Source organism: Podarcis filfolensis, assembly GCF_964270895.1.
Source record: "Podarcis filfolensis genome assembly, chromosome: 2".
NCBI lineage: Eukaryota > Metazoa > Chordata > Lepidosauria > Squamata > Lacertidae > Podarcis > Podarcis filfolensis.
In genome coordinates, this window is record NC_139605.1 from 51,200,882 (window position 1) to 51,227,584 (window position 26,703).

Here is a 26,703-nt window from a genome sequence, read left to right on the forward strand (position 1 = left end):
TATCTGTGCTTTGAAACTTGTGACGTACTCTAAAAACTCTCTTCTTTGAGCATGTTTGCCAACGTGATTCCTGAAACCAAAAAGAAATGGATAAAACAGCAGCAGCCAGCAGCCAAGTACTTAGGGATTTGCATTGCCCCTTTCTGCACCAAATTGCAGCAAACACTACAATGCAGATAGTGCCCTGTAAAGTGGGAATCAGCCTTTGCCAGAGGATAGTCAGGTGTAGGGCGCCATCTGGTGGAAAACAAAGAAGTTATGGTCCCACATCCTCCTCAAGGAACATTTTATCACATCAACAAAACTGAACACATTTTGAGTTTTTGAAATCTGAATATATTTTAATACCTTCATCCTATTTTTGTTTTAAAATCATGTTTGTATATTTCTGGCCTTTTGACATGGAGCATTGTAAGCAAATTTGAAGTTTTCTAACGTTTCTAAATCGGAACAAGCTTGTTATTATTTTCATTTAGCCAGCAAGCAGATTAGATAATTTAAGACTACAGAGGGCCAGGTGTCAAATCCTCAAAACCCCAAACAAATAAGCCCTTAGACATAATCCGCAGGGGAATGTAGAACAACTCTCAGCATTCAATGATCATGTTCATTATCTCCATATTCATGCCTTACACACCTTTACATTTTTTTGTTGGCCTGCAGTACTTAATCTTCTCAATGTGAATAAAAATATATATATGCTGAGATATGCATCTTTTGGTGGAAGCTATGCACATTTAGGGTTTCTACCTGTGAAAAGGTGTGCTTACGAGGTGATAGGGAGATGTAGACACAATCAGCACAAACCACCAGGAAGTTTAATGGCACTTGCAGAGGAGAACTTACTGGTTGATTGCACACTTTCAAGTGAAGCATTATTCAATGTGACATACTATATATGCTGTACTTCCAGGTTCCATATACCTTGCTTGCTAACCTAAGAGAGGGAGGAGTGCAGGGATGGTCCATCTTGCAAGCAGCACCTCCTTTTCCCCACCAGAGGAAGCAGCTTGTGCAATGCAGGGAGCTACACCTCCCTGCACTTTTCCCAGGATGACTGAGGGGGCTGTACCTCTTTCTCAAATGAGAGCAAAAACAACATTGCAGGTGTGGAAGGCTCCTCCTCCTGTGCAATGCAGGCATTGCTGACTATGCAGTCTGTGCCACTATTAAGGCTTTAAGCAGTGCTTAAAATTGTCAAATACATTTACTTGGGATGGGGTGTGGCACCTTGGATCCCAGAGGCAACACCCCTTTGGGATTCAAACAACCACTTGCTGTTTTTTCCTTCTTCTTCACTAAACTTATTTGAGAGGAGGGGCAATATACCTCCATAAAGAGGTGATGTTATGGGGATGAATATCAAGGCAGCTCTATAAACATAGGTTTACTGATGCAAATGTACACTTGCCAAGAGGAGGATTGTATCACAATATTTACATTATGTACCCCTCTCCCTTGTAGTCATTCATTAGCTTCTCATATTGCCATTCATAAAGGTAGCCATTCAACTCTTTGTCCATGGCAGCAGTCTTGTGAACACTTACCAAAGAGTAAGCCTCACTGAAAACAGTGGGAGTTATTACCAAACATGCTTAGGGTTGAGTTGTAAACCAAGCATCTTGCGGGGGGGTTTTTTGCTTTAGGTTTTTAAAAAGTATGCTGATTTATAGGCCTACTCTGGCATCAGGGCATTTTGGGATACAAAACAAAGTGAACCCCATTTTCTTCCTCATTATACTTCAGTGGATGATATTATACTGATACTACCAAGGACATATGTCAAATTAAAGCATCATGCCATTATCCAATCTATTGCTCAAGCCGCATGCGGATAACAGTGAGATGAAGGGGCAGGTATTCCTCATTACTTAAGTACATGTTGATCTACAATGTCAGCAACTGTGAGTATAGTTTCTAGGGAATTTGCTGGCAATTCCAGATGATGTTATCAAATATCATGTAAACCTGAGGATGAGGAATTATATTGTAGCATAATGTGAAAAACGATCTTTTCAAGCAAGGGCAAGTTTTGCTAAAAGCATCATAAAGTAGTGTTGTTCCCTTGGAGCGTTCTGGGGCGGGGAGGAGATGGCTGTCCTATATGGCTGAATCTTGTTCACCCAACTCTTACCTGCATGGGAATGGCAAGTGTCAGCAGTAACTCGTTACAGTTCAACAGAAAATTAAGGCACCATGCTGCAGCCAGCACCTCTGCTGTTAAGTCCCAAAGAGTGAATATCCAGAGACACCCATCCCCACGTCAATCCTACTTTGATGTGTGGGGAAGGCAGGTTCCAAGTAAGGCAATATTAATTACTATCTCCCTCAGCAAACCTGCCTTTTCCTTCATCTTCACCAAGTTCTGTAGGAAGATCTCATGTGGCAAAGTGCCCATGGCAACATTTCATGCCCCGCTACGAGTGAGGGGCACAGAGTGTGTAGATTTGCCCAACACCATACAGCATATAATGGAGGTAAAACAGAGGCTTTTCCATGGTGCCTGGACTCCCACTGAAATTTGAGATTGCTGGATCTTTGAGAACTAGACATGCCTTGTAGCAGAGAAAACCAACTAGGTGTCAAGAGCATCAACCCGCAAAAGGGAAGAAGGAACCAGGGGGAGCTCGATTAATCCAGCAGCTTAGGACTTACCCTGCTTTTCCAGTTGCTTTGGCCTTGGGTTTGGTATGTGGAGAAGGGAATCGCATGGCAGAAGGGTGCAGCATTGGTGTTAAGGGGAGAAGGCGGTGAAAGAGCCAGTGACAAGGCAATAACGTTCTGCCACAAAACCCAAGAAACCTCAGTGGTGAGAACCTCAGTCCTACAAACCTGGTGCGTGAGGATTATCCTTTAAAACGCAACATGGGTAGCTGGTGATGATAAAGAGCTGGAGCTCTGGGACCTGATGCAGGAACTGTGCAAACAAGGGTCTTGACTGTAAGTGCTTTGGTAAGGAGCAGAGAAACAGTTGCCGACGCCTACAGAGCCCCACTTTATATGTACTGGTGTAAGTGTACATTTCTGCTTCCAACATGCTTTGCCCCCCCCCCTTGTGTATCACTCAGGGATGCTGGAATGCAAGAGTCTGCTTTGGGTGTGATCTCAGCAAGCCCTAGCCCTCAATCAAAACATCTAAGGCCTACGTCCCCTCTAGCAGGGTCCCATCTCAAAATAGGAAGCAATGCAGGTTTTCAGCTTCTCTTTCTCTCTTTCTTTGGTTTCTCTCTCCCTCGGACTGCTGCCTTCTGCTCTGCCTGCCCCTATTCAGGCCTCTGCTTGCAGGGGAAGGACACTGGCCAGTGCAGAGATGAGATGGGCGTAGATCTCAATCCCACGAAGGAAGACCTGCTCATTCAGGAACTCGTTGTGGTCATGCAACAGCACAGGGGTGCGGTTCATTGGGGAGAAGCCGATAGCCGGGTGTCCTGCCTGCAACACAGTGGGAGGAGGAGGGGGAAGAGGAGACAGGAGAAGCTCAACCAAAGTACTGGAAGAAATCAACTGACAAGATAAATGCACACAGGATATGCACTTGCACTCACCGCTCTGATATAGCGGCTGTCTGTGGCAGCAGGGAAGATCTCACATTGCAGCTTCATGTTCCTGACAAAGACAGAGATACTATGACAGGGGAGCTCCCATTGCTAAGCTAGGCTTTTCTTTCTCCTGCCAAGGAGGCTCCAAGCTGCCTGAAGGCGGGATTCAGATGGTGAGAATTTTTAAAAATGGAGCACAGGGGACCTCGGATGAACAGAATGGGAGACGTTGGGAAGGGTGAGGATAACTGGGCCACTCTCCTGTTCTCCATACTGATCCCTAGGGGAGTCTTTTTCTGAATGCCTTGAATGTTAGGTTTCCCCCCTCACATATCCCTCCCTCCAAAATGATGTCGTGTTTACAGTTCCTTCTGCGTCCGGCAGGTGAAAACAGCCACCAGCCTCCGCAGGAGTCTTCAGAAGAGTGAGTGTAAGAATGGGGGGAATGAGGCGTCTTACTCACATGTCCCTGCAGGTGCCACTGAACGCCTTCCACCAGGGGTCAGATTCCTCTGTGGAGGTCACCGACTGATCCGTGTATTTCTAGCCCAAAGAAAAGGGTAGAGGGTGAAGCTTGGAGGAGGCAACAGGGCACCTACAGTGCAGGAGACTTGTGGCAAGGGCTCGGCAGAAGCGGCAGCAGGAGTGCGAGAGGTTGAGGGAGACAAGGCAGAACAGAAGGGCAGCCATATTGAGAGAGGAGAGGCCCAAGAGGGAGATGGAGGAGAGAGGGAGAGAGAGAGAGGTGGCGGCAGCAGCCGCAGCAGCACAGGCGGCCATGTAGCCATAAGCCAGGAACTGAGCTATGCGTCTAGATCTAAGGGGGTGGCAACAGGCTGCTGGAATATTCCCTTGTCTCCACAGTTACCTGGTGGAACTCATAGCTAACACCTTCCCCAGCCGCCCGGCACCAGGCTGTGAGCTGCTCCTCAAATGCCTGCAGAGCAGAAACAAAGCAACATGGTTATTTATTTCATCCAGGAATTGCTTCCTGTGAAACATCTTGAATCTGTTTAACAATAAAAACATCAACAGTAAAAACATATAAAAGTCATTTCAGATGTAATAACAGATAACAGACTGGATTATTATTTTTTTTAAAAAACCCCAACTTATAAGGCTTGTTTAAGAAAGCACAGTCTTCAATAGGTGCTGGAAAAATAGAATCTCTCTGATCTGTACGTAGCAGAAAGGAGGCCAAGGGGTAAGTACTGCCACACTAAAGGCAATGTACATTGTACAGAAAGGACCTCCTGATGAAACAGTATCTGGAGAGGGTTCTCTCCCGCAGAGTGATCAGCTGGGTGTAGAAGGGGTTAGTTGATCTCAGAATGATTCTGATTTCAATTTATCCCACAGTCCTCCTAACTCATCCCAGAATCCTCTGCACTCCTTCCTGCCATTCTTACCCCCACAAATATAAAAAAATCAAATGCTCCTTAAGCTTAACCACTGATCCAAGGCTCCATGCTGGCTTAGAACCATGCCAAACCTCAGAGGCTTCCCTCAACTGCTTCCCCAACTGGCTCCTTCCTCTCTTGCAGCCTCTGAAGGCGGGTCCTGCAACTGGAGATGATCCTTCAGGGCAAGGAGGGAAAGTGGAATGGGAGAGTCAGCAGGGCTCTTGGAGGTACCTTACAGACAAAGAAATCAGCCCCTTCAATTCTCCTAATCATAACCAGGAAGAGTTGCAAGGTGCTTTCATGTGATCAATGATAACCAGTGCAAGACAACAAAATTTATAACATTTCATATTTTACAGGATGTCTCAAACAATTTTAATGTAAGAAGCCTAGGAACGAGAGCTCTAGGTGACACAGTCCAGGAAGAATAAGCATACACTCCCCAGCCATTTCCCAGTAAGCATATTCCAGGCAATACCCCACAGCCGGAAAATTAGTCGCCATTCCCCTACCTCCTTCCTTTCTGTCAGTAGCCAGATACTGTACCTTTAAATCTACTGTGGGAGGGATGCGGATGTCAAAGGCAGCAGACATCTCAGAAGGGACCACATTGAAGGAGATGCCCCCATTGAGCATGGTCAGGTTGAGGGAAGTGACGTCACCCAAGGTAAGGTGCTTCTCTGATTTCAACCTGCAAGAAACAAGGGAGAAAGACTTTCACCCCACATCTTTGAAACTCTGCACTTAATTGCTCCCTAAGTCCCCAGGGTGAAGAAACAGGAGGCTAAAATCACTGTTCCAAGTACTGGCAGGAACAATGAGTATTTTCAATCATCAGAGCAGCTAATATTCCCACCCATAAGAAGCGGTGACTCATACAGCAGCTTACAAGTGGTCTGGGAAACATAGACATGTTCCACTGCAAGCCTCTTGCCTCAGGAACAACGAGTGCCACTGATGCTGGGATAGGGGACCTGAGTCCCTCCAGATGTAGTTGGCCTACAACTCCCACCATCCCTCACCACTGGCTATCCTGGCTGGAGCTGGTGGAAGTTGTAGTCCAACAACATCTGGAGGGCCATGGGTCAGTCCCCTCCATGCTATAAAGCTTCTCTGCCTTTGCCCAGCAGGGCTGCTGCTCAAGGGCTCTATGACAACCTGAATGTGCTGCTCAACCCACGCAGATGGCAACGAGTCACGCATCAATGTGGCCCAATGAATAATGCTAGCATCAGTCCTAAGGGAGGGCTCTATCTCAGTTACAAGGACAAACTTAAGGACTGAAAGGCCTTTGCACATTAGAAATGGTCGCCAAATAAATAGCAAACAAAAGTGAGCCATAGAGAAGGTCAGGAGATGCACCCCTTCCCAACGCAGTCAGGCTTCCCATAGGGGCTCCTTTTTTCCTCACCTTTGTTTCTCACGTTCTCTAAACTCCAGGAAGGAAGTAATCACTCTGTGCTATGGGCAAGAAAGCAGAAAAGTCAATGCAACAATATGGAAACATAGATGCATATTCTAATGAGCAAATGTTTTTCAAGGTGGCCCAGCAGCTGGATGGCACCAGGCTCAAAGGCTTGTGTAAAGAAAGGTCTATGAAAACAGACCTCAGCTTGGATGGCTGAAGGCATTGCTTTTAGATCTAAGCAAACAATTCTGTTCCCTGCCAAACAAAAGCAGCCTCGCCTCCCACGCCACTTCGCCCCTATTCCTAATCTCTTACCATCTTTTCAGCAGCTGTGTTCTCAATGAATCTGGATCCATGTCCTGGGTTCCCTTCTACCTTCACTTTAATCCCTGCAAAGTATTCAGAGGAAGCACAAAACATGAATGGTAAGCAAGGTAGTCAAAGCAACACCTTGATGCCCAACTCCTACAGTAAGTGAGAACCACATTCAACACATCTTTTAGAGGAAGCGTGCCATGATCCAAAGGATCAACATGCACAAAGAAGAGAGAATAGTATTGGAGTGTTGCACAGACCCCCACGGCTGACGAGCGAAACAGATTCTGCAGTTGAATAGGGGGCTTGTTTCTTCAGCAGCAGGAATTGTTGCTGCAAAAGCCCCTGCAACCTAGCTGCACACATCATTTGCATCCATATTGCATACACTGTTTTTCAACTTATATGGGGAAATGGCATAGTCTATACTTTAAGAGCCCCATTTTTAAAACGTAGTGTGCCCAAACAAACGAAAACAAAACTGCATGCAAACTGTAGTGCAACGTTTTGCGTTACAGTGAATTTTCAAAGAACAAGCAGAAAGATTATTCCATGGGTAGGCAAACTAAGGCCCGGGGGCCGGATCCAGCCCAATCACCTTCTCAATCCAGCCCGCAGACGGTCTGGGAATCAGCGTGTTTTTACATGAGTAGAATGTGCCCTTTTATTTAAAATGCATCTCTGGGTTATTTGTGGGGCATAGAAATTCGTTCATTATTTTTTTTCAAAATATAGTCCGGCCCCCCACAAGGTCTGAGGGACAGTGGACCGGCCACCTGCTGAAAAAGTTTGCTGACCCCTGGTATTCCTACAAATGGAGTAGGAAGGGTAGGGTGCATACCTCTGTCCTAGTTTCCATATAACCTGAATCCATGTCAAAAGTAGGTACAAGAAAAAAATTGTTTCCAAATTGTAAAAAGCCCCTCACTATTCAGAAATGCTCTATTGCGTAATACTGAGTGGATATGCTTGGTGGTGGGAAAGTAGGATTTTTTTTACTATTTGTGGAGTAGACCCTATAAGATTTTCCTCCATTATCTCTAGCAGTTGTCTGCATCAATGGATGAACAATAAAACTCTTTCCATTTGTGGGCATCGTACTAAGAGGGCAACAGGGATGGGCTAGAGCACCATAGGAATATATTGAGGAAGAGCAAGGGAGATGGCAGTAAGGCAGCAGATGAGACATTGGACTGTGGCAGTATCCCAAAGAGAGGGAGCCAGAAAGCAAGCATGGGTGAAGGGGAGAAAATGTGAGGCAAAGCCATCTAGGAAGGGGAATAAACGCAGCAAACTATAGTAAATCAGCTTTATGGCAATGTTACCATTCGTATATCCAACAAATGGTGGATATCCTGTTACCTTGATATGAATCCCCACTCCTTTTTACAGATATAAGGCAGGGAATGCTGGCAATCACACTTATACGATCTGTTAACACTCACATGTGAATGCCGACTTTCAGACATTCACTGCAAAATTATCCGAATTCACAAGTTACAAGCCCTTACTGAAAATCCCAAGGTTTAAAAAACCACTCGAGGAAGGAGGCTTAAAATTCCAAGTTGATTCCAGTGATGTTAACTGTGACTAAAAATCCACAGATTCGAATCTAATGCGAAAGTGAAAAACAGCTGTGGCTAAGAATTATGAAGTCCCAAACCAATTTCAACAGGATGCTGGTCTCATTATCTGCTCTGGCTCCTCCATAAAGCCCCGAAAGCTCTAGGAAGGTTTAACATGTGTGACTATTTTACAGTGAAGACATGGGTATGGCAAAACTCCAGAAACTACTCAGAAGAATTCGTGACTTCCCTGTGAAAGAGGCTCAACAATTCTTTCTTTCAAAAGACATTATCTCTCCCCAGATCTGTACTGAAAATGCAAGCAAACATCACGTAAGACCAGAAGTAGCCATGAGGGAACCACAGAGACAAAAATCCAAACACACAAACATAGAAGGAATCAGGGATTGTACTCACACCACGGACATTTTTCGCCATAGAATACAGTGAAAGTGTCTGTTGGGTTTGCCAGGCCTGCGGGAAGAGAGAGAATGGAATTAGCAAACAACACATTTAGCTAGAAGACACAGTAGGCTTTCTGAAGTGCCTTTTGACCAGGAAACAGACCGTCAGCAAAGTGGCTGAGAATTCATTAATCTCATGCAAGTGAGTTCATCATTCGCCTTGCACCAGTAAAACAAAGAATCTTCACCACTGTATGCCCCTTTTTGACAGTAAGCCTGTGACCTAACAGAATCTCATTTTTCTCTCCCTCTCTCTATCTCTCTGGCAATGAAAGACGAAGTATGCCCAGGTAATCACCAAGGATAAACTGAAGCAAGGGTAAAGCAAAATGTACGGACTGGTTCCCTCATACACTCAAGTCCAAAATAGCTTCCCTGATGGGAGCCTCACCTTCATCCAAGGCAAAGCCAACATTAAGCGTTGCAAACTCAGGACGCTTCACAAACATTTCCATCCCCTTGTGGCCCCCGATCTCTTCATCTGCAAGAGAGGGAAAAGAGACAAGGTAAGTGAATCACCATTCGCCACTTAAACACCTTTGCTTTCATTCTCCAGAGACCAACCACATCTCTCTCTGCACTTGAGAGTCAAAACGGGCCCAAGAGCTTATGGCAACTCACAGTTCCCTATGGGAACCTGGAGAGATTTCACTTGTGGAGATTCAGCTCACAGTGATGATCCACCTTACCAATGACAGAGATTTGTGATGTTCAAATTGTTTCCTGCTGTGTAGCAGGAGCCAGTCAGTCTGCTCAGGAGAGCCAGAAAACTGCAGACTGTACTAATACTGAAAAGGCTGCAGAAATAGCAGGTATCAGTATCTGGTTACCTGGGCTGCAACAGAGGGCCAGAAGAAACATGCCATGGGAGAACGGTGCTTGGATCCCCTCAGATGTATTTTTATTGAATTAAACCTATGTGGTTATATGTTGCAGAGAAGGGAGGGGGACATGAACCTATATTGCAGTTTATAGCAGCAGTTTGTGGGGATGTGGGGAGTGATTAAGTCGTGGAAGTAGTGTGAAGGGAAAGGGTTAAACACCCACCCCTCCAGTGGCATGGTCTCAACCCAAATTGAGAGGCATCATGATTGCTTTTAACCACAAAAAGGGCATAAGGAGAGAACACAGACTTTCCATTTACATCCAGTCAGGCCCAAAATCCTTGGTACATGCATCCTCTGTACATGTACATGTGATCCTTGTACATGCATCCTCTGCAGGTGCCCTCTAGTGTTCCAAGGATGGAACAAGAATGGCTGTCTATTAAAGGATCTACAAGCAAAACCTTGTTTGGGGCAGCTATAAAGACCACATAAAGAAAAGCCCAGCTGGATCAGGCTACAGGCCCACTTACATTATTCTCACAATGGCCAACCAGAGGCCTCTGGGAAGTCTGCAAGCAAGACTTGAGTGCAACAGTGCTCTCCCCACTTGTGATCCCCAGCAACTGGTATTCAGAGGCATACAGCCTCCCGCAGTGGAGGAGGAACAGCCGCCGCCACTACCAGATATTAAATTCTGGTTCCCCTCAGCCACCTCCTATAGCATCTCTTAAACAGACAACCACCAAAGGAGATGGGGGTGACTTATTTTCTTTTGTTTTGGGTGAGTCTGGTTATTGAGAGGGGATTGAGGACAGTCAATACAGTGAAGGTTTGTATGGCAGGGATTAAAAAGTTGGGTTGACTTGCCTGGTGTAATTTACAAGCTGAGAGGGGAGGGACATGAACTTCTACTAGCCGCCCTGAGCCCGGTATTGGCTGGGGAGGGCGGGGTATAAATAAAATTGTATTATTATTATTATTATTACTACTACTACTACCACTACTTCAACTGTCTTTTGGGAGGGAGATCTAAGGAAAGAGGAGGGCTGGGCCTTTTAAAGTTCATTCAAAAGGGTTGAGAGAAATATAGAAGGAGGGGAAACTATTAGGGGCAAGAAATACAAGTAAATGGGAAAGAATAAGCCCTTGGTTAACTCACCTGGGACAAAACTCATATGAACAGTACGCGGGAACTGTCTCCCTTCGGCTTTCAGTTTCCGGATGGCCTCTATGTACCTGGAAGGAAAGGAGCCTTATTTAGTGGCTGATGATACCCCTGGGACAACCCAGAGATGCTTGGTCTACACCCAGTCAGGATCATGCACAGGTGCAGGAATGATAAAGGAGGGAAAGGGAGGGTGGGTTTTTGGGGGGTGGCAACTGGAAGCTAGCTGAAGCCTGGATCAGAGTCCATTGACTTCTAAGATATACCATACAGGGCAGGGCAAGACAAGTAATTTGTATTAACCACACATTAATAAGAATTTGGGGGTGCTCCTGGTTATGCCTTTATTGCTGGAGGCTCAGATAGCCTTGGTGGCTATGAATGCCTTTTACCAGCTACAGCTAGTCCGCCAGCTATGGCCATTCTCATAGTTTGGCCACGGTAATTCATGCATTGGTAATATGCTCTACGTGGGGCTACTCTTGAGCCTTTTCTGGAAGTTCCAGCTACTGCAAAATGCTGCAGCTAAAGTGTTGATGCAGACGGACTATCACCCAACACACCTCCAATGCTCAAAAGCTTGCACCGACTGGCTATATGCTACTGGGAGAGGTTCAAGGTTCTTATATTAATTTACAAGGCCTTTACAACCTGGATCCAGGATACCTCAAGGACTGCCTGGTTCCATAGATTCGTGTCCGACCACTGATGTCTTTGAGGGAGTCACCATCAGGGATACCCCATGACTCGGATGCACAGTTTGTATCTACCAGAATCTGTGCATTCAGTACATGGGCATAGCCAAGGAGGGGGCAGGGGGGCAGCTTCTCCCCCCCCCATCAAGTAAAACAATAGAAATACTTAACTAACTGACCAATCACGTCAGTCCTGCCCCCCTCCCCCCGCAGCAAATATCCTGGCTATGCCCATGCGTCAGTACTGTGAGCTTAATTTTATGGAACTTCCTTCCAGTTGAGATCAGACAGGTTGTTCCCCTCCCTGTTGGACTTCCGATAACTACTGAAGACTCTTTTTATTCAAGCAGGTATTTTAACTGAATTCTGATTTTATGGTTTTAGATTATTTTTATTTTTATCGTGTTGAGTTACTTGTATACTGCTTACGATGTAATTAAGCAGCACATAATGTAATAAAATAAAAACAAAATGGCTACAAAAGTTATACAAAACTTTGCTACTTGCAGGATTTAACCACCCACATACTATTCAGGCAGCATTTGTGTGTATTAGCAGTCTATCTATTCTTGTTTACCATTGGGGCACTGAACCCATTACCATTTAACCCAAGGCACATTGGCCAATCAGGATTAAGTTTTCCACCGACTTCTGCACTCACTAAAGTGCACTAACTGAAATGATCAATCTACGTGAACTACGATAGGATGAGATAATCTTCTCAGTCATGTGTCCTTTCCTCCACCATGGATGGACTTACTGGATAGAAACACATTTCATATCTTGGGCTCCACGTGCATAGATGTTCCCCTCAGAATCCTTGAAGGCTGAAAACGGATCATAGCGCCAATATTCCTGTGGGAAGGAAAACAGCATAGAGCACCTCAGGAAGATGGGAGTGATGGGAGGACATGAGGTACTGAAAATGTGACATCCTATTACAGCACAGGGGAAATCCTATGTAGTTTGAATATTAGGAGCAAATATATGAGATCTTTGATTCCTCAACTCCTGTCTGGAAAGACTCGCAAATATTATGTCAGACACTCAAGTACTATCTTTGGGCCAAATCGTTTCCATATAACAAAGGCAAACAGGAATATTTCACTGTATTAAAGAAACCATCTAAATGCCTGCAGCTCTTTACTTCTCTCTGTAGGTGGCACTCTGCTGGTATAAAGCTGGGGACTAGAATAACGAAGAGGGCAGAGTTTCCTTGAGTTTAAATTATAGGGCTTACTCAAAGATATATTGCATCTCATCCCTCAACTGTTGCCCTCCTAGAACATGTGAACTCTACGGTATGTATTACTAATCCCCCAGGATGACACAGGTGTTGATGTGAATGAAAATGCATCACACCAATATAAGCACCGTAACCTGTGTCCTCTATATATTCAAAACAAGAAGCAAGCAAGGATTATCACGCTTCCCTGGGTCTTTCAAAGCATTCTGACGGAGGGGGCACATCTGTACCACCAACACCCTTTCTGAACAGCAACATCACATGCAAGATGCAGAGATCTGAATCCCTTTCTAACCTCAAACACCGGCACAACGTCTGTATGAGAATTCAGCAGTATGGAGCGGAGATGCGGGTTTGTGCCTTTCCAGGTCAGGATGGTGATCACACGGCCAGGGCAGACCTGCAACAGAACACCAAGTGGGTTGCTCATCCTGTCACTAGATCAGTACGGACAAAAAGCTCCGCAGATGGTTCCCAAGTACTTGAAAATGGTTTTTCTGTCCAATCCAGAGAGGCAGCAAGAGGGGCTGATGGATGGTGATGATGATGATGAGAGAAGCACCCTGTTCTGGCTCACACTCTTCTACCTTATGGTGGCTTGGACTTTATAGTCATTTTTGAGTTTCCATAGGGTCTTATTTTCTTCTCTGCAAATTGTTCCATTAAATTAAGGGAGAATCCAACGGACAATAAGCGCACTGGAGCCTTAAGGTTGCTTTGTCTCAATTCAGGTTTCTGCAGTAGCCACTTGTGGGAAAATAAGCATCACCGTGAGGTGACGAGGCAGTAAAAACGTTTTAAAACTGCCACTTGTGGGGCAAATGGGTAGCGAGGGAAGCATTATAGGTGAGTAGTTTCTGTAGACTTGTTTGCAAGGCTGAGCATAGTGTGGGTTGTATTCCAACCAAGTTCTACTCAGAGTAGAACTGGAATTAATAAATCCGAGCCATTCAGGTCCATTAACATCAACGGAACTACTCTAAGTAGGACCGGCATTGGATACAACCCTGTTCATTGTGAGTTAAAGAAACAGGTGTGAGATACAGTGCCGCAGGCTGAATCAAAATAAGCCTCGGAATTCAGGCAAACACAGTGTCTCCTTATGGCGAAATCAGGCAGCCCCAATCTGCTTCTGAGGATCCAGGTCCATACCTGCAGTCCTCCAAAGGCATAATAAAATGCAGTACTTTCCAACACAGAGAAGTTCCAGAGATCACTGGACGGAGTCTAGAACAGATATAGGACTCTGGGAAATTCATATAGGCTTATGGTTGCTAGTCGTTTTAAAGTACCCTTGACTATTATGATAAAGACTGAGGTAGAGGCAAACTCCAATATTTGAAACTGACCCATTTAAATTTTAAAATTTTTGGGGAGAATTAGCCTTTAACTATACGTAGAGAAAAGAACACAAATCACTCCTTTTTTTAAAAAAAAAGTTTTCGTTTTTGCATGGCATTAATTTGTAACAATAATCAGTCTAAATACAGGCCCTAATGCAGGAAAGGTCAGGCTGGATCTGTTCAAGAATAGCCTGAGAACATGGTAATAAGAGATTAATGGGATAGCCAGCTCACGAAGAGATTATAGGCTGCACGAGGGCTGCAACAAATTATAAAACAGCCAATATGAGCACCAGCATTATCAGAATGCTTCCCGCAGCATGGCTTAATCAGAAGGTTGCCTGAGAATAAATCTGAAGACATTCCTCACCACCACTACCTTGAACCACACAAATCAAGGGGGCATAATTAATCAAAACTTGTTCAAGACTGCCTATGAAACCATTTATTTATTATGCTTCTATTTCACCCTTCAAGTCAGGCCAACACGTGTGGTCCTGAAGAGCCTGAATTCCTCCCTCTTCCCCGCCAAAAAAACCATTTGGCTCCATCCCAAGTCCTCCCTTGATCTTCAATTCTTCTTCCCCATGGCCTCCTTTGTCTAGCATCTAGTCTAGCATCCTGCTCTCACAGTGGCCAACCAGATGCCTGTGAGAAACCTGCAAGCAGGACCCAAGCACAAGAGCTTCCTGTGGTTTCCAGCAACTGATATTCAGAAGCATTAGGGACTCTGGATTTCTCTTTGTACAACAGAATGTTTCCCCCCCTGCACACTCCCTAAATCTGTTCTAGGGGTTCCCCCAACCCTTTGGAAAAGATTTGGGGGAGGGTTCAGGGCACACCCAGGGAGGGAAGGGGGGGGAGTCCCATTGTGTAAGTGGAAATCCTTGCATTGGCAGGACTCATTAGGAGAATATGGCCCTCAGTCTCTTTGGAACCTCTGCTAGGCACTATTTTGAGGTCATTAATTAGCGGCTCTAACTCCAGCCTCCGTACTAGGTGCTGGTATTGGACACCAGTATTGTAATAGAACCGGTGATCATTTGTGTAAAACATTATCACCAGCAGCAGAGAGGATTTACACGATTAACAAATAAGGAATGCCAACATTCTTTCACTACTAGGATTGACTGATTATCTGTATCTCAGGCCCAAACCGTCAATAATAAGTCTTCTCTGGAGAAGCGTTAAAGAGCACATTTCTGTGGCCACAAGGAAATAATAAGGGGTTGTAAACTTAATGCAGCGATTCCAACTACGGAATCTAAAATTGTGGTCTACATTTCACCCATGACTAACAGGAGCTTTGTGGACACTTTGCTCATGTGAATCCAACGCCATCTTCTTATTCCTGGTACTTAAAACAGATGGCAGTTTGACACTGACAACAACCCAAGAATGTTAAGAAATATCCCTCTTGCAGAGATTAGGAGAATAAGCAGATGAGACGGAATTTAAAAGACATGTACCGTTGTGATATCAAATTTGAGTCTGTGGTGGTGTAACTAGAGCTCTGCGTTATAATTCTTTAGGCAGTATAGTTTTACAGTTTTATTTACGCCTCTTATTTTGCTAGCTCATTATTAATACTGATGTTTTGTTGTTTTTGCATCTGGTATGAATAGTTTTATTCATGCTCGTTGTACCTAGCTCTGGAATGTGTCTTGGTCAAGGGAGACCTAGAAGTACTTTAAATGAACAAACAGAACAATGTTCTTGAGAGCCAGGAACCATTTACTTTAGCCCAAAGCTTCCTGTATGCCAGGAGATTAATGGCACCTCCTTTACCAAGTCATAAGCTTTGAGAGACTACGTAACAGTAAATTGGAGATGGGTGATCAGACATCCTGACAGAACTGAGACGGGGCAATGGCTTTCTCATTAATTACCTCCACTTTCTGACACTGTAGGCCAAGTTCAGAGCCTATTCTCTCCAAGAATTTCACTGCTGTGTCTGGAAGGAGAGAGGAGAAGCAGCTGTAAAAACCACATATCAATGAAATACATCGCTTTAACCACCTTTCGGTCAATGACATTTATTTTACGTATGCATTTACTAAAAGCATTTATGAAATGGCCTTAAGAGACAGCCAGTGAGGTATAGTAGTTAGAGTGTTGGACCGAGATTGGGAGACCAGGGTTCAAATCCTCACTTAGCCATGAAGCTCACTGGGTGACCTTTCGCCAATCACTCACTCTCAGCCTAGTCTACCTCACAGGGTTGCTGTAAGGATAAAATGGGGAGGAAGAAGAAACATGCACACCACCTCAAGCTCCTTGGAGGAAAGGCAACATAGAAATGCAATAATAAATACATAAAACCATAAATTACCAAGGCAGCATACAACATGAAGCAATTCAATAAAACTTACTCAAATCATCAGTGTAGCCTCTACAAAAAGCTGCACATCCATTGTACCCAATGCAGTATGAGCAGTAGAACTTTTCCCCAGAGGTGGACAGCAAATGGAGTTGAAGCATCGGACAAGGTTTTAAAATATTTTTGGGAACACATCTTGTTTGCATACCCTGGCTTTTACATGTTTCTTTGCAAAATGTCGCAAAGGCCTCTTGTTTGAACCCTCTGTTTCATATTAGCTAAAGCAGTTCTTTGTCTTAAGTATTTTCCATTGAACGTTTCAAATTATAGCAAAGCATTACTGTGTTATATTCTTATTTATTACTTGCTCTTCTCCCCAAGGTGGGTTACAACATACACCTCATGTCAAAAGGTAGGGTAAAGAGATGTATAAAGAGGTATTCGGAAAGACACATAGCCAAAAACATAAAATCATCTGGTAAATATGGCGCCACACTGGTTCTCTGAAGTCCATCCAGCACTCTGCCAGCTGTATCATAGTTATTCTCCTTTTTCTTGTCCAAAATTGTGAACCCCTGTTTTGCCTTCTGGTAACACGCTGGAATGCTCTCCCATCACTCTAATATTTCTATGTACAAGGAATATTTCCGAAAAAAGCGTAGAATTTTTGGGTGTCATTCCAGCATTTGCTTATATGGAAGGCTCTCTTATATTGCAGTGGCAATAATGCAACCCTGAAATTGGCAGAAGATGAGGCTTCAGGACAGAGGCTGATCTCTCACTCCACACAGGTTTTTGCAGATGGACACAGCTGGGCAAGGGGGAAACAACAAGAGCAACTTGCACCTTTTCATTTTTTCTCTCTGAAGTCCAGTGTGTCAAGTAAAGAAAAGGCCTGTCTTGTCCTCCCCTTCCGCTATTCTTCTGCCTGAATATTGCTCTGAGGATTATTTTGACATATTTTGTCATTTAATTTGGAAAGGTTCTCAAGTCTTGTCTGTGCTGCTAATTTCCAATGCTTCCCATTGCACACTTTATATCCATTCATTCTCCCTGCCCCCCACCCAGTTGACTAGCCAGTTTGACAGGGACCAGCCAAGGCATGAGGAGAAGTTAAAGCTTTCTAAAGATGGTAGGCCTGCGTGGAGCAGCGTTGCCTTATTTTCCTTGTAGATTAAAAGTACAATTTCTGCAAGGACTACAGGGTCCACTGCATACTACTGATTGTGTCCAGAGAGCGTTAAGTGGGTTTTTTTGTTTTTTTTGCAAACCTAGCCCTCTCCTTCTGGCAGCTCCTCTCTATTTCAGAACCTTCTATGTGGGCCTCCTTGACCCAGTAGGGCAAAACAAACGGAGGGGGGTAAAAATTTTTCGCTTTCATTCTGCGGTTCCTCTCAGGAGTTTACTTGGCCAAGCAAACAGGAAACAGACCTTATTAAGTCCCCTTTGATGGATTCTTCTCCCTGCAGGGCCCCTCCAGCAAAACAGGGGAGGGTGGGGGGGATTTCAACAACAAATCTTTTCTCCCTGCAAACGCTTTGTGCTGGAGTTTTCTGGCGCAGTCCTCTTATTGCCCTTCTCTCCTTGGACACAGGAAACAATTCATACAGTTTCATTCTGCCTAGCTCAAAAGTGTGCAACAATGATAGTCCAGTAAGAACCTAATGGTTTCATCAGGTGATGCCCTCTTCATGGACCCAAGCCAAGACTTTCTCCACTGAGACTTTTTCACAAGCAACACTTAAATGGGCTTCTCCTGCTTCTGTAAGTGAAAAACGCACAACAGCTAATTATGGCTCTCTTGCACTTTTCTTTCTCCCACTAACATTCACAAAGTGGGATGCATCCCAGGCTGCATATCCTATACAGCTAAATAGGATTGTGACATTTTACCTAAAGTATTTTTCAGTATATTCTTCGGCTGAAAAAGGCTCCTAGACCAGCTTACAACAGCCTGTAATAAGATGGACCCTACCCTCAGGTTTATAATTTAAAATACACAAAACGGAAGGAAAATGAATTGCTAAGGAGGAGGAAAAAGGCAAACTCGCAAGAGCAATCCTAACCCCAGCCAGGCAGCAGTTGAAGTCTAATGCCACCAAGTGATGGCAGTGGGTGGGTAGCTCAGGATCTAGTGCAGGCATAGGCAAACTCCGGCCCTCCAGATGTTTGGGACTACAATTCCCATCATCCCTAGGTAACAGGACCAGTGGTCAGGGATGATGGGAATTGTAGTCCCAAACATCTGGATGGCCGGAGTTTGCCTATGCCTAATCAAGTGGATCCCAGGCCAGGCTAAAGGCCAAAAGAGCTGTTTTGAACAATGATCTATACAATCCCCCCCGCCCCTGCCATCACCACATGCAGCAGATGGGGGGGGGGGTGGATTGCATGCTAAGACAATAATTCTTAGTTACAAAAGTTCTTATAAGTGTTCTTTCTGGCAAAGCGGTGGAGCAGTAAGCCACTGCTTTGCTTGAACTGAAGCAAGTTGACATAAGTAAAATGCAAATAGTAATCCAGTGCAGGTTCGTAATAATAAAATCATATTTTTTTTGTTTTATTTTTTTCCAAAATGACTTGGCCAGTTTTCTTTAGACTATTCACAGGACCAGCCAGGCACACAGTTGGTGACAGTGTGAACAAAAGGCTGAATGAGGTTGCCCATAGCAATCCTGTCATGTGTACCCTCTGCCATGCCTGGGATTTGATTTTCAGTGTGCATTACACAAGAGCCATTTCTCCCTCTGGTATATCCAGCACACGCTGCAAGCATGTGGCAGGTACATACGGCCAGCTCTTGGGTGGCAAGGGGGCTACCATGCAGAGGCTTTCTTTTCAACAACTTTCCAATGGCCACCATGCAGTAGGTGGACATGCAATGGGTGGAAATACAATGTATTTTCAATTAAAATACACAATCTCACTTCTCATATGAATTTTGACCCTAGCTCAAAAAGGCCAATGTAATGCAATTCAGATGCACCAGGCAGGCTAGGACTGTAGCCTTTAAGCCACTCATTCCAGAGTACAGTGGTACCTCAGGTTACAAACACCTTGGGTTACAAACATTTCGGGTTACAGACTCCGCTAACCCGGAAGTAGTACTTCAGGTTAAGAATTTTACCTCAGGATGAGAACAGAAATCGTGCAGCGGCGGCACGGCAGGCCCCATTAGCTAAAGTGGTACCTCAGGTTAAGAACGGTTTCAGGTTAAGAACGGACCTCCGGAAGGAATTAAGTATTAAGTTTGTAACCAGAGGTACCACTGTAGTCCTGCTGGCTTCAGTGGCCTTACTTCAAACTATGTGATATGGGAACAGGAGCCTAAGTTACAAGGTGACTTAGAAAGGCTAACTTTGCCAACTTTAGGCTGAGTACACTGAGGACAAGGGTTCACATGACTGCAACTCAATGTCTGCCTGAACAAAGTGGATGAGAGCCAATGTATACGACAGACAAAAAATTCTCTTCCAGCTTGCTCAGTGCATACAGATTTACTCCTGTTGCCATGAAAACAAGGCTTAAATCCCCTCACTTTGTGACTCATTAATACTTCAGGATAACAGAGGGGCAATACTTGTCTGAAGTAAGCTCTGGAATGTGGACTTCACTCAGCACCAAAGTTCGAAAAGCAGCAAAGTGTTTCTTAGATAAGCTATTAACATCTGCTGTTTCACACTTCTGAGTAGCTTTGGGTGCAAAATATCACCATTAAACCCTTCCAAATTACTTTCTGATCTGACAGCCTATGGAACACATTATTTCTTTCAAATGGCAACTCAAAAAGCCGTATGTAGGGATTTGTCCACCAGGCATGAGTGGGGGTGGAGGAAGAGAAACGGATATCACATCCCTATCTGATGTCCTCTGAGGCACAACTTGCACTCTATATCAATAGTGGGGAAACTAGGGTCATTAAGATATTACAACTCCCACATCCCTTGCTGGCTGGGGCTGATGTGAGCTGGAGTCAAAAAAATCTCTGGGAGGGTCACAGGTTCCTCATCCCTGGCCTATACTGTGCTCATCTGCACTGGGAAGGAATCATGGTTAGGAAGGTGAAGGTAGGAAGATTAAGTCTGCTGAAACAACGTACATGGGTTGGAAATGTGACTTGAATCTTTTGAGGAATAGACTGAATCATGCAAGGAACAGAAATTTTAAACAAACACACATACACATACACACACACACACACATCCTGAAACTGGAGCTTCCATGTGACTTGCATTTTATGAAACATTCCATTCTGGTCTAGCAAGTTTCTTCTGCTCCTCTGCCTATTGAGGACCACTGGGATTTTTGATGTGCATTTCTCCAGTAGTAGCTTTCAAAAGTTCCAGCCAAGTATTTCCGAAACTCAAGAAAGTGTCAAAAGTTGTTTGTGCTACAGTATGGTGATTTGCTGTTCAAAGGGGGAAAGGGCACAAGTCCGACTGGGTGCATTCAAGACCTTGTGTTCTTCTAAAATTGTTCTCTGGATTTTGGCAGAAGGCTATAATCCAACAAAGAGAGACTCATGCATAAACCTGTTAAGTGGTTAATAGTTCAATCCTATGTATATCCTTCCACTCTGAAACAGGCCCCATTGGGCTCAGTGGGACTTACTCTCACAGAAGTGAGTACAGGGCTGTCTGTCACCTTATTTAACTGTGTTGAATTGTGTTTTCATCGGCCTACTCCATATCAGCTGTGGCTTCCCTATTTTCCTAATGTTGAGCATGTCTCCAACCAAGTTATGCTGGTTCTTCAGCGTAGTAAGGAATTTTGTGCATCTAATCCTCAGGAAATTTTACTGACCTAGTTCAGAAATAGTAAGTTTGTGTCTGGTCTGAATCACTCAGACTGAAGATGGTGGCAGGCTAACATGGCTGAACATTACAGCATATAAAAATGTTGCTTGCACAAATAAAACTTTTTGTCAGCGGAAAGGGTTGTAGCATAACCACTTTCTTTACATTCTAGTCTTCTATGGGCAGCAAACCAAACCACGGGAAAATGTCATGGGACATGTTACCATTTTTGCAAGATACCCTGTCTGAAAGTATTTTTATGTTATGATTTGATTGAGTTAGAAAAGGAGGCTAGAGAAATGTTCTGACTCTGAAGTAGAAAATGCAATGATGCATTGAAAAGATGGCAAATGTTCTGGATTGTATTATAACGGTTAATTTTGTTGTCAATTTTACATATCTTATCTGGATATTTTAATTAACAATTTAATAAAAATTGTCCCAAAAATATCCCTGGTCACAGGTGTGTTTGTGTGTGTGTGTGTGTGTGTGTGTGTGTGTGTGTGTGTTTAATAAGGCTAAAATGTTGTTCTGAGCTTCCCAGAGAAACAGTGGCATAGAAGCAGACCAATCAGGTCCTGGCAAACTCTGATGGGATGTTGTTTTAAAAAAGAAAGCAATGAAATGCATGTTATAAAGTGAGAGGAAAGATATTTCCCCTCACTCTTTATAGCACAGTTTAAGTGCTGAGGGGAAATGGAAGTCAGGCTTATCCATGTGATTATAAAGGCTAAATAATGAAAATAATACATATGAAACATGGGGTGGTGGTGCTAGATAGATACTTACAAGCTGTACTCAGAATAATTCATATGGACCGAATGATCACAGCACAGATAATCATAGGTCTATGTAAATATATCCAGGGATGCATAATTCCAACTAGATGGTTTTTCCTGTTTAAATTATGCTGTATGTTGCAAATGCATTCAGTGCATCTTAGCCAGAACAGGTGAGATAAAACCATTTCAAATGAACTCTAGAAATCAATTTGTTTTGTTCACTCTGGCAAATGATGCAGGAACATTACCTCCAGCTGCTAAAGTAACTAGCCTCCGAATGGACTCCCATTGGTTGCTGATTATGTAATGTTTCTGCAAAGCTCCAGCAGTGACACCAGTCAAGTAGACAGCAGCAGAACTTCGCCTTTTTAAAATGAAGGAGGAAAAAGAAAACACCCTCCGTACCATAATCAGGGTCTGGCTGGACAGTCTTGATTCTCAGATATTCCCGGAAGAGGGTGACTGATGGATCTTCTTGGGGGTCCTTCTCCCCTTGCCTTTTAGGGTCTTTCTCTGGTAGCATGTTAGCCTTCTGGACACAGGATATTAGAGTCCTCTGTGAAATTAAGAAGTGAATACATAGGAAATGCAGAGAGCAAGAGCAAGAATATCATTCTCCCTTATTTACTGTTCAGAGTGGAATTGCGCTGCTACAGGTACTAACTTGTATAACCACATTTAATTCCTGCTGTGCCTTCTCTCGCTTTCCTGAGGCTGCAGCAACAGGAGGAAATTGCCAGATGGCACCAATAATTGACTGGTAATTTAAAAACTTCCCCGAAATGGATTCGCTCCCAAAATTGTAATGGTTCAAAAAAAAAAAACACATCCAAAGCTATGAAAGCTGAGCTCAGCACTTGAGGGAAATCATCATTGCACCCAAGTGGGGGGAAAAATCCCAATCAAGGCTTTCTTTCAACTCAATTACACCTACTACTATGAAGGTCACAAGGTTTAATCTGAAAACGAGCATGGCCATGTGCACTTTCTACAACAGCTTCTTCTGGGTATTGTGTCTAGTATAGAGCTCTTGGGCTAGAGCACAAGGCAACTTTTGCTGGAAACGAGAAATGACTGTACAGTAATGGCAAGAGTAACGGATGATGTGTTCTCTTAACACCTACATGGAAGCATTCAAACAGGCAGCTTAGCAAAAGGTGCTGGAAACACAGAAGGCTGCGAAACTGACCTACAAGTTGGGAGTAGCGTTGCCACCTCCACACACCCCCTGCTGTGTCCCGCATTCACCACAGAAACTCCACAGGTATAGATAGCCATGCCCTACAGGTGTGAAGAAAGCTGCATCCATTGAATTACTGCCAGTCAGACAGCTGTAAATAGGTACAACTTGCATTATCAATGTGTAGCTGCTCCTAACAGATGGGTTCAAGCAGTGCTTTTTTCTGGGGGGATGCAGGGGTATGCATACCCCGAAACATTTTGTGAATCTAAGTTTGGCCCCATTGAGGGGCAGTATTTCAATACGAGTAGGAAAATGAGAGTACCACTAAACATTTTTTAAAGAAAAAAAAGCACTGGGTTCAAGACCCGTACTGAGGGAACTCTATGATATAAAGGTCCAGAGTTTGTGCTCTCCTTTTAATAAGACAATAATGCTGTAGGATATTGAAGACTCAATATTGGGGGTTTTTAGACATCATGGTAGTGACTAGAATAGAAGGGAGGTAGATAAAATTAATAGCACAGGAGAAATTTCTTGTGATTAGGTGTTAAGGAAACTGGTGAGCGTAGAATTGGGAGAGGGAGTATTAAGTGGGCAAGAGCAAGTATGGGAAGTAGGGTTTTTTAGGGGCGTTTATTTTGTTTTGTTTTGAAAGAAAAGGTATGGGAAGAAAGACTGCAGACACTTCTGCCCAGCACTTTCTTGTGAAGAAGGTGCTGCTCAAGCATGGAAATATTTCATAACATCCACACATCATAGTTGATTAGTCAGGAAAATAACATGGGATGGCAGTTTCATGTGGACAGCATTGATGCTATCCATTTTTTTAAAACACACCAAAAAAACCTGAATGTATCAGCAGCACTGAGTCCACAATACACTGCTGTGTGGCAATATCTGTGTGGCAAGAAGGAAGGCTTGTAAGAGTCGCTTATCTACCACAGCCAGTGCAACCAGGCGCTTCAAATAGGCAGGCATAGGCAGGTACAGTAGGCGAGCAAAAAAGTTCGAGAGAGGTTGTAACTTCGGTGGACTTGCTTTGCAAAGCTAAATTCGTGTTAAACAAGCACAAGGCGTTGGGGGACAGCAAGTTATTAAGGCACCGGGCATCTAGAGGGAAACTTTTAGAAAACGAGCAGAGGCAGATTTGGCCAAGGGAAGTTTGGGGCATGACAGTGTATGATGAGTGCTGGGAAATGCTGCGGCTTTCCTTTCTCGTTTCTTTTTTAAATGAAGCATTTGAGGGCAGGGGAGAAGAGAACGCGTTTGTGGAAGCAAGGCTGCACTTGACAGGGGGAAAGGCCGGCCACACAACGCAGGCAGCGGGACTGGGAAGCCGCAGTCGATACCGAAGAGGGGGGTCGTCCTATAGCGGAGCTGAACGTGGAGAAGAGCAAGGCGCGTTTATGGGGATAGCGGTTAGGAGCTGGGGCGTCCGAGGGGCGCCGAGCCAGCTCGTCCCTCCCCAGCCCCCTCAGGACGCGCCTTCCAGCCCCGGCTGCTAAGTAAACAAGTAGTTCCGCAGGAACCTCTCTCCCTCCTCCCTGCAGGCGCAAGGGCCGTCGGTGCCAGGCGCTGCCGCTGCCGCGCCCGGGCCGCCCAAAGGGGACCTTCTCGGGCAGCCTCCCCGGGTCCCGCCCTGCCCCGCTCACCCACCTCTCCGGTCGCCGCAGAAGCCACTGCCTGCCTCCAGCCCTCCTCCTGCTGCCGGGCTCTGCTGCACTCGCGGCAGCAGCGGCGGCGGAGGAAGGCTGGGCGCGGGGACAGTCCTGCCTCCAGCCCGCCCGCCGGCCTCAGGCGGGGCCAATCCCACGGGGGGCAGCCGGGCCGCCTTGCCTCCGTCCCAAGCCGGGCGAGTGGGAGGAGGGGGCTCCGGCGCACGTGGCCGGGGGGGGGGGGAGATTTCGGAAAGAGGCAGAAGACGCCTCTGGTTCAGGACTTCCTGGGAGGGAGGGAGCTGGTTAGGGTTACTGCGGAGGGAGGGAGGGGAGAGCCGAGCGCGCCAATGCACCTTTGCAGCGGGGTCCCGCCTGTCCTCTCGCCTTCAGGGCTGGCCTTGGCGCCAAGTTCCGGGGTTTAACACCCCTTTCCCGTCGCCCAGGCCCGAGTGAATAAATCCTGGTTGCCAACCAGAGAGAGAGAGAGCGCGCGCAAAGGCCAGGTTTTAAACGGCAGGCTTGGGCACGTCCAGGGCCCTTCCACAGGGAGCACTTCCTGCTCCCCAGCGCTGGCTCTTCTCTTGAGCTGGCTGGCTATAGGCTGACAGCGCGAGCCGCCTGCGGAAACTCGCAGCCCAGCTAAGAAACTCCAAACTCTTAAGTCGCCTCAGCCCCTTTTTGAGAGCGCCTTCAAACGCTCCATATACATCGCCTTGCAATTTTTTGCCACAGCCCTGTGAGGTAGGTGAGGGTATTAATCGACATAATGGGTGGGTGCCCCGGTGGAAAATATTGGGGCAGGGGAAAGTAAGTTAACTCCCACCGAAAGTTTTTGCAAAGGTGCCAACTTGAATACAATATTGGAGGGGAGGGGCAGGTAAGCCCCGCCCCGCAGAATCGATCACATGACGCGATTCACAAACACTATTTGAAAGGTATTCTCCATTAACTTTGGGGACCCTGGTCCCCTAATTTGATTTGGCTCCTGTGAATCTTTGGGAGCCCATCAATCTATTGTCCTTTTCAGAAAATTCCCTACAATCTGAGGGCTCCTAAAATGCGCCCCTGGTGCAGAAGAAAGGATATTGGATTACTCCCACCAGACTTTTGGATAACTTTTGCTGAGAAAATTTCTAGCTCGTGACTAAGGGCACAAGTCCTTTGGGGGAAGTAAGTTCTGTTAAAAGCCAGCGGGACTTACTTCTGCATAAATATGTAGAAGTTTCAGTTAATCACTTTCTTTATGCTGTATTGAACTCCTGCCCTTCCAAAAAGAAAAGGGGCAGGGTTCAAGCTTAGGCTTAACCAGGAGGCAGAATACCAACACAGCGGCATATTTTTATACACACTTCACCTGCCATGGCTCTCAGCCTGTTTACTGAATATCCTATACAGTATTGAGTTTTTAATATGTACTTTGATTAGTAATATGTAGAAATATGGAGTTTAAAATTAAGGCTCAGAAACGCAGGGTCAGACGAGTGGTGTAGTGATAATGAAATTAAGCCATTATCCTGAAATTAATGCTTAGCATGTTGTCTAGTACTTCAGAGCATTCAAAGTGCTTCACATGTTACCTTTGTTGTAAAACCTTACAGATGCCTATAAATTAGTATTGTCTGGCACCAAGTGGCAAGTATTTCCAAGGGCAGCACTCACCTGAACTTGGATTTCTTTGGAAAGAGAAATCACTGGAAACCTACAGCATTTTTGTCACATGTGAGTTCATTAGCAAGCTAATGATGGGTGAAGGCAGATAGCATAATAGTCTTACTAAACAATAATAATAATTTTATTATTTATAACCTGCCTATCTGGCTGGGTTGCCCCAGCCAGTCATGCTCTTACATTACTACCCAAAGAGCATCCCCAAACGGTACCTTCCAGAGCTCTAAACTACAACTCTCCTTTCTGTCGCAATCCAAGCTACCTGTGACATATGTTTAAATAAACATAACTAGTTATGTTGAGGTAGCAGCAGCCCCAGGCTCTGG

At 44.9% G+C, this 26,703-nt stretch overlaps 1 protein-coding gene across 2 annotated transcripts; it reads right to left on the reverse strand.

Annotated features, from left to right (window-relative positions):
• Window positions 1–313: 313 nt before the first annotated feature.
• On the reverse strand, window positions 314–25,323 carry ACY1 (aminoacylase 1). Of its 2 annotated transcripts, none has more exons than XM_083603501.1 (15): window positions 25,063–25,323; window positions 22,274–22,424; window positions 15,860–15,924; window positions 12,923–13,027; window positions 12,142–12,236; window positions 10,681–10,757; window positions 9,086–9,175; window positions 8,648–8,704; window positions 6,666–6,739; window positions 6,354–6,403; window positions 5,489–5,633; window positions 4,408–4,476; window positions 4,003–4,082; window positions 3,546–3,606; window positions 314–3,432 (listed from the first exon to the last, which is right to left on the reverse strand). In XM_083603501.1, exons 2-15 carry the CDS (start codon window positions 22,389–22,391, stop codon window positions 3,268–3,270), a joined length of 1,251 nt encoding a protein of 416 aa, XP_083459627.1. In that variant the 5' UTR covers window positions 22,392–22,424; window positions 25,063–25,323; the 3' UTR covers window positions 314–3,267. The 2 variants fall into 2 exon arrangements, with proteins under 2 accessions (XP_083459627.1, XP_083459626.1); XM_083603500.1 differs by lacking the exon at window positions 25,063–25,323 and adding an exon at window positions 24,708–25,015.
• Between the last annotated feature and the right edge of the window lie 1,380 nt (window positions 25,324–26,703).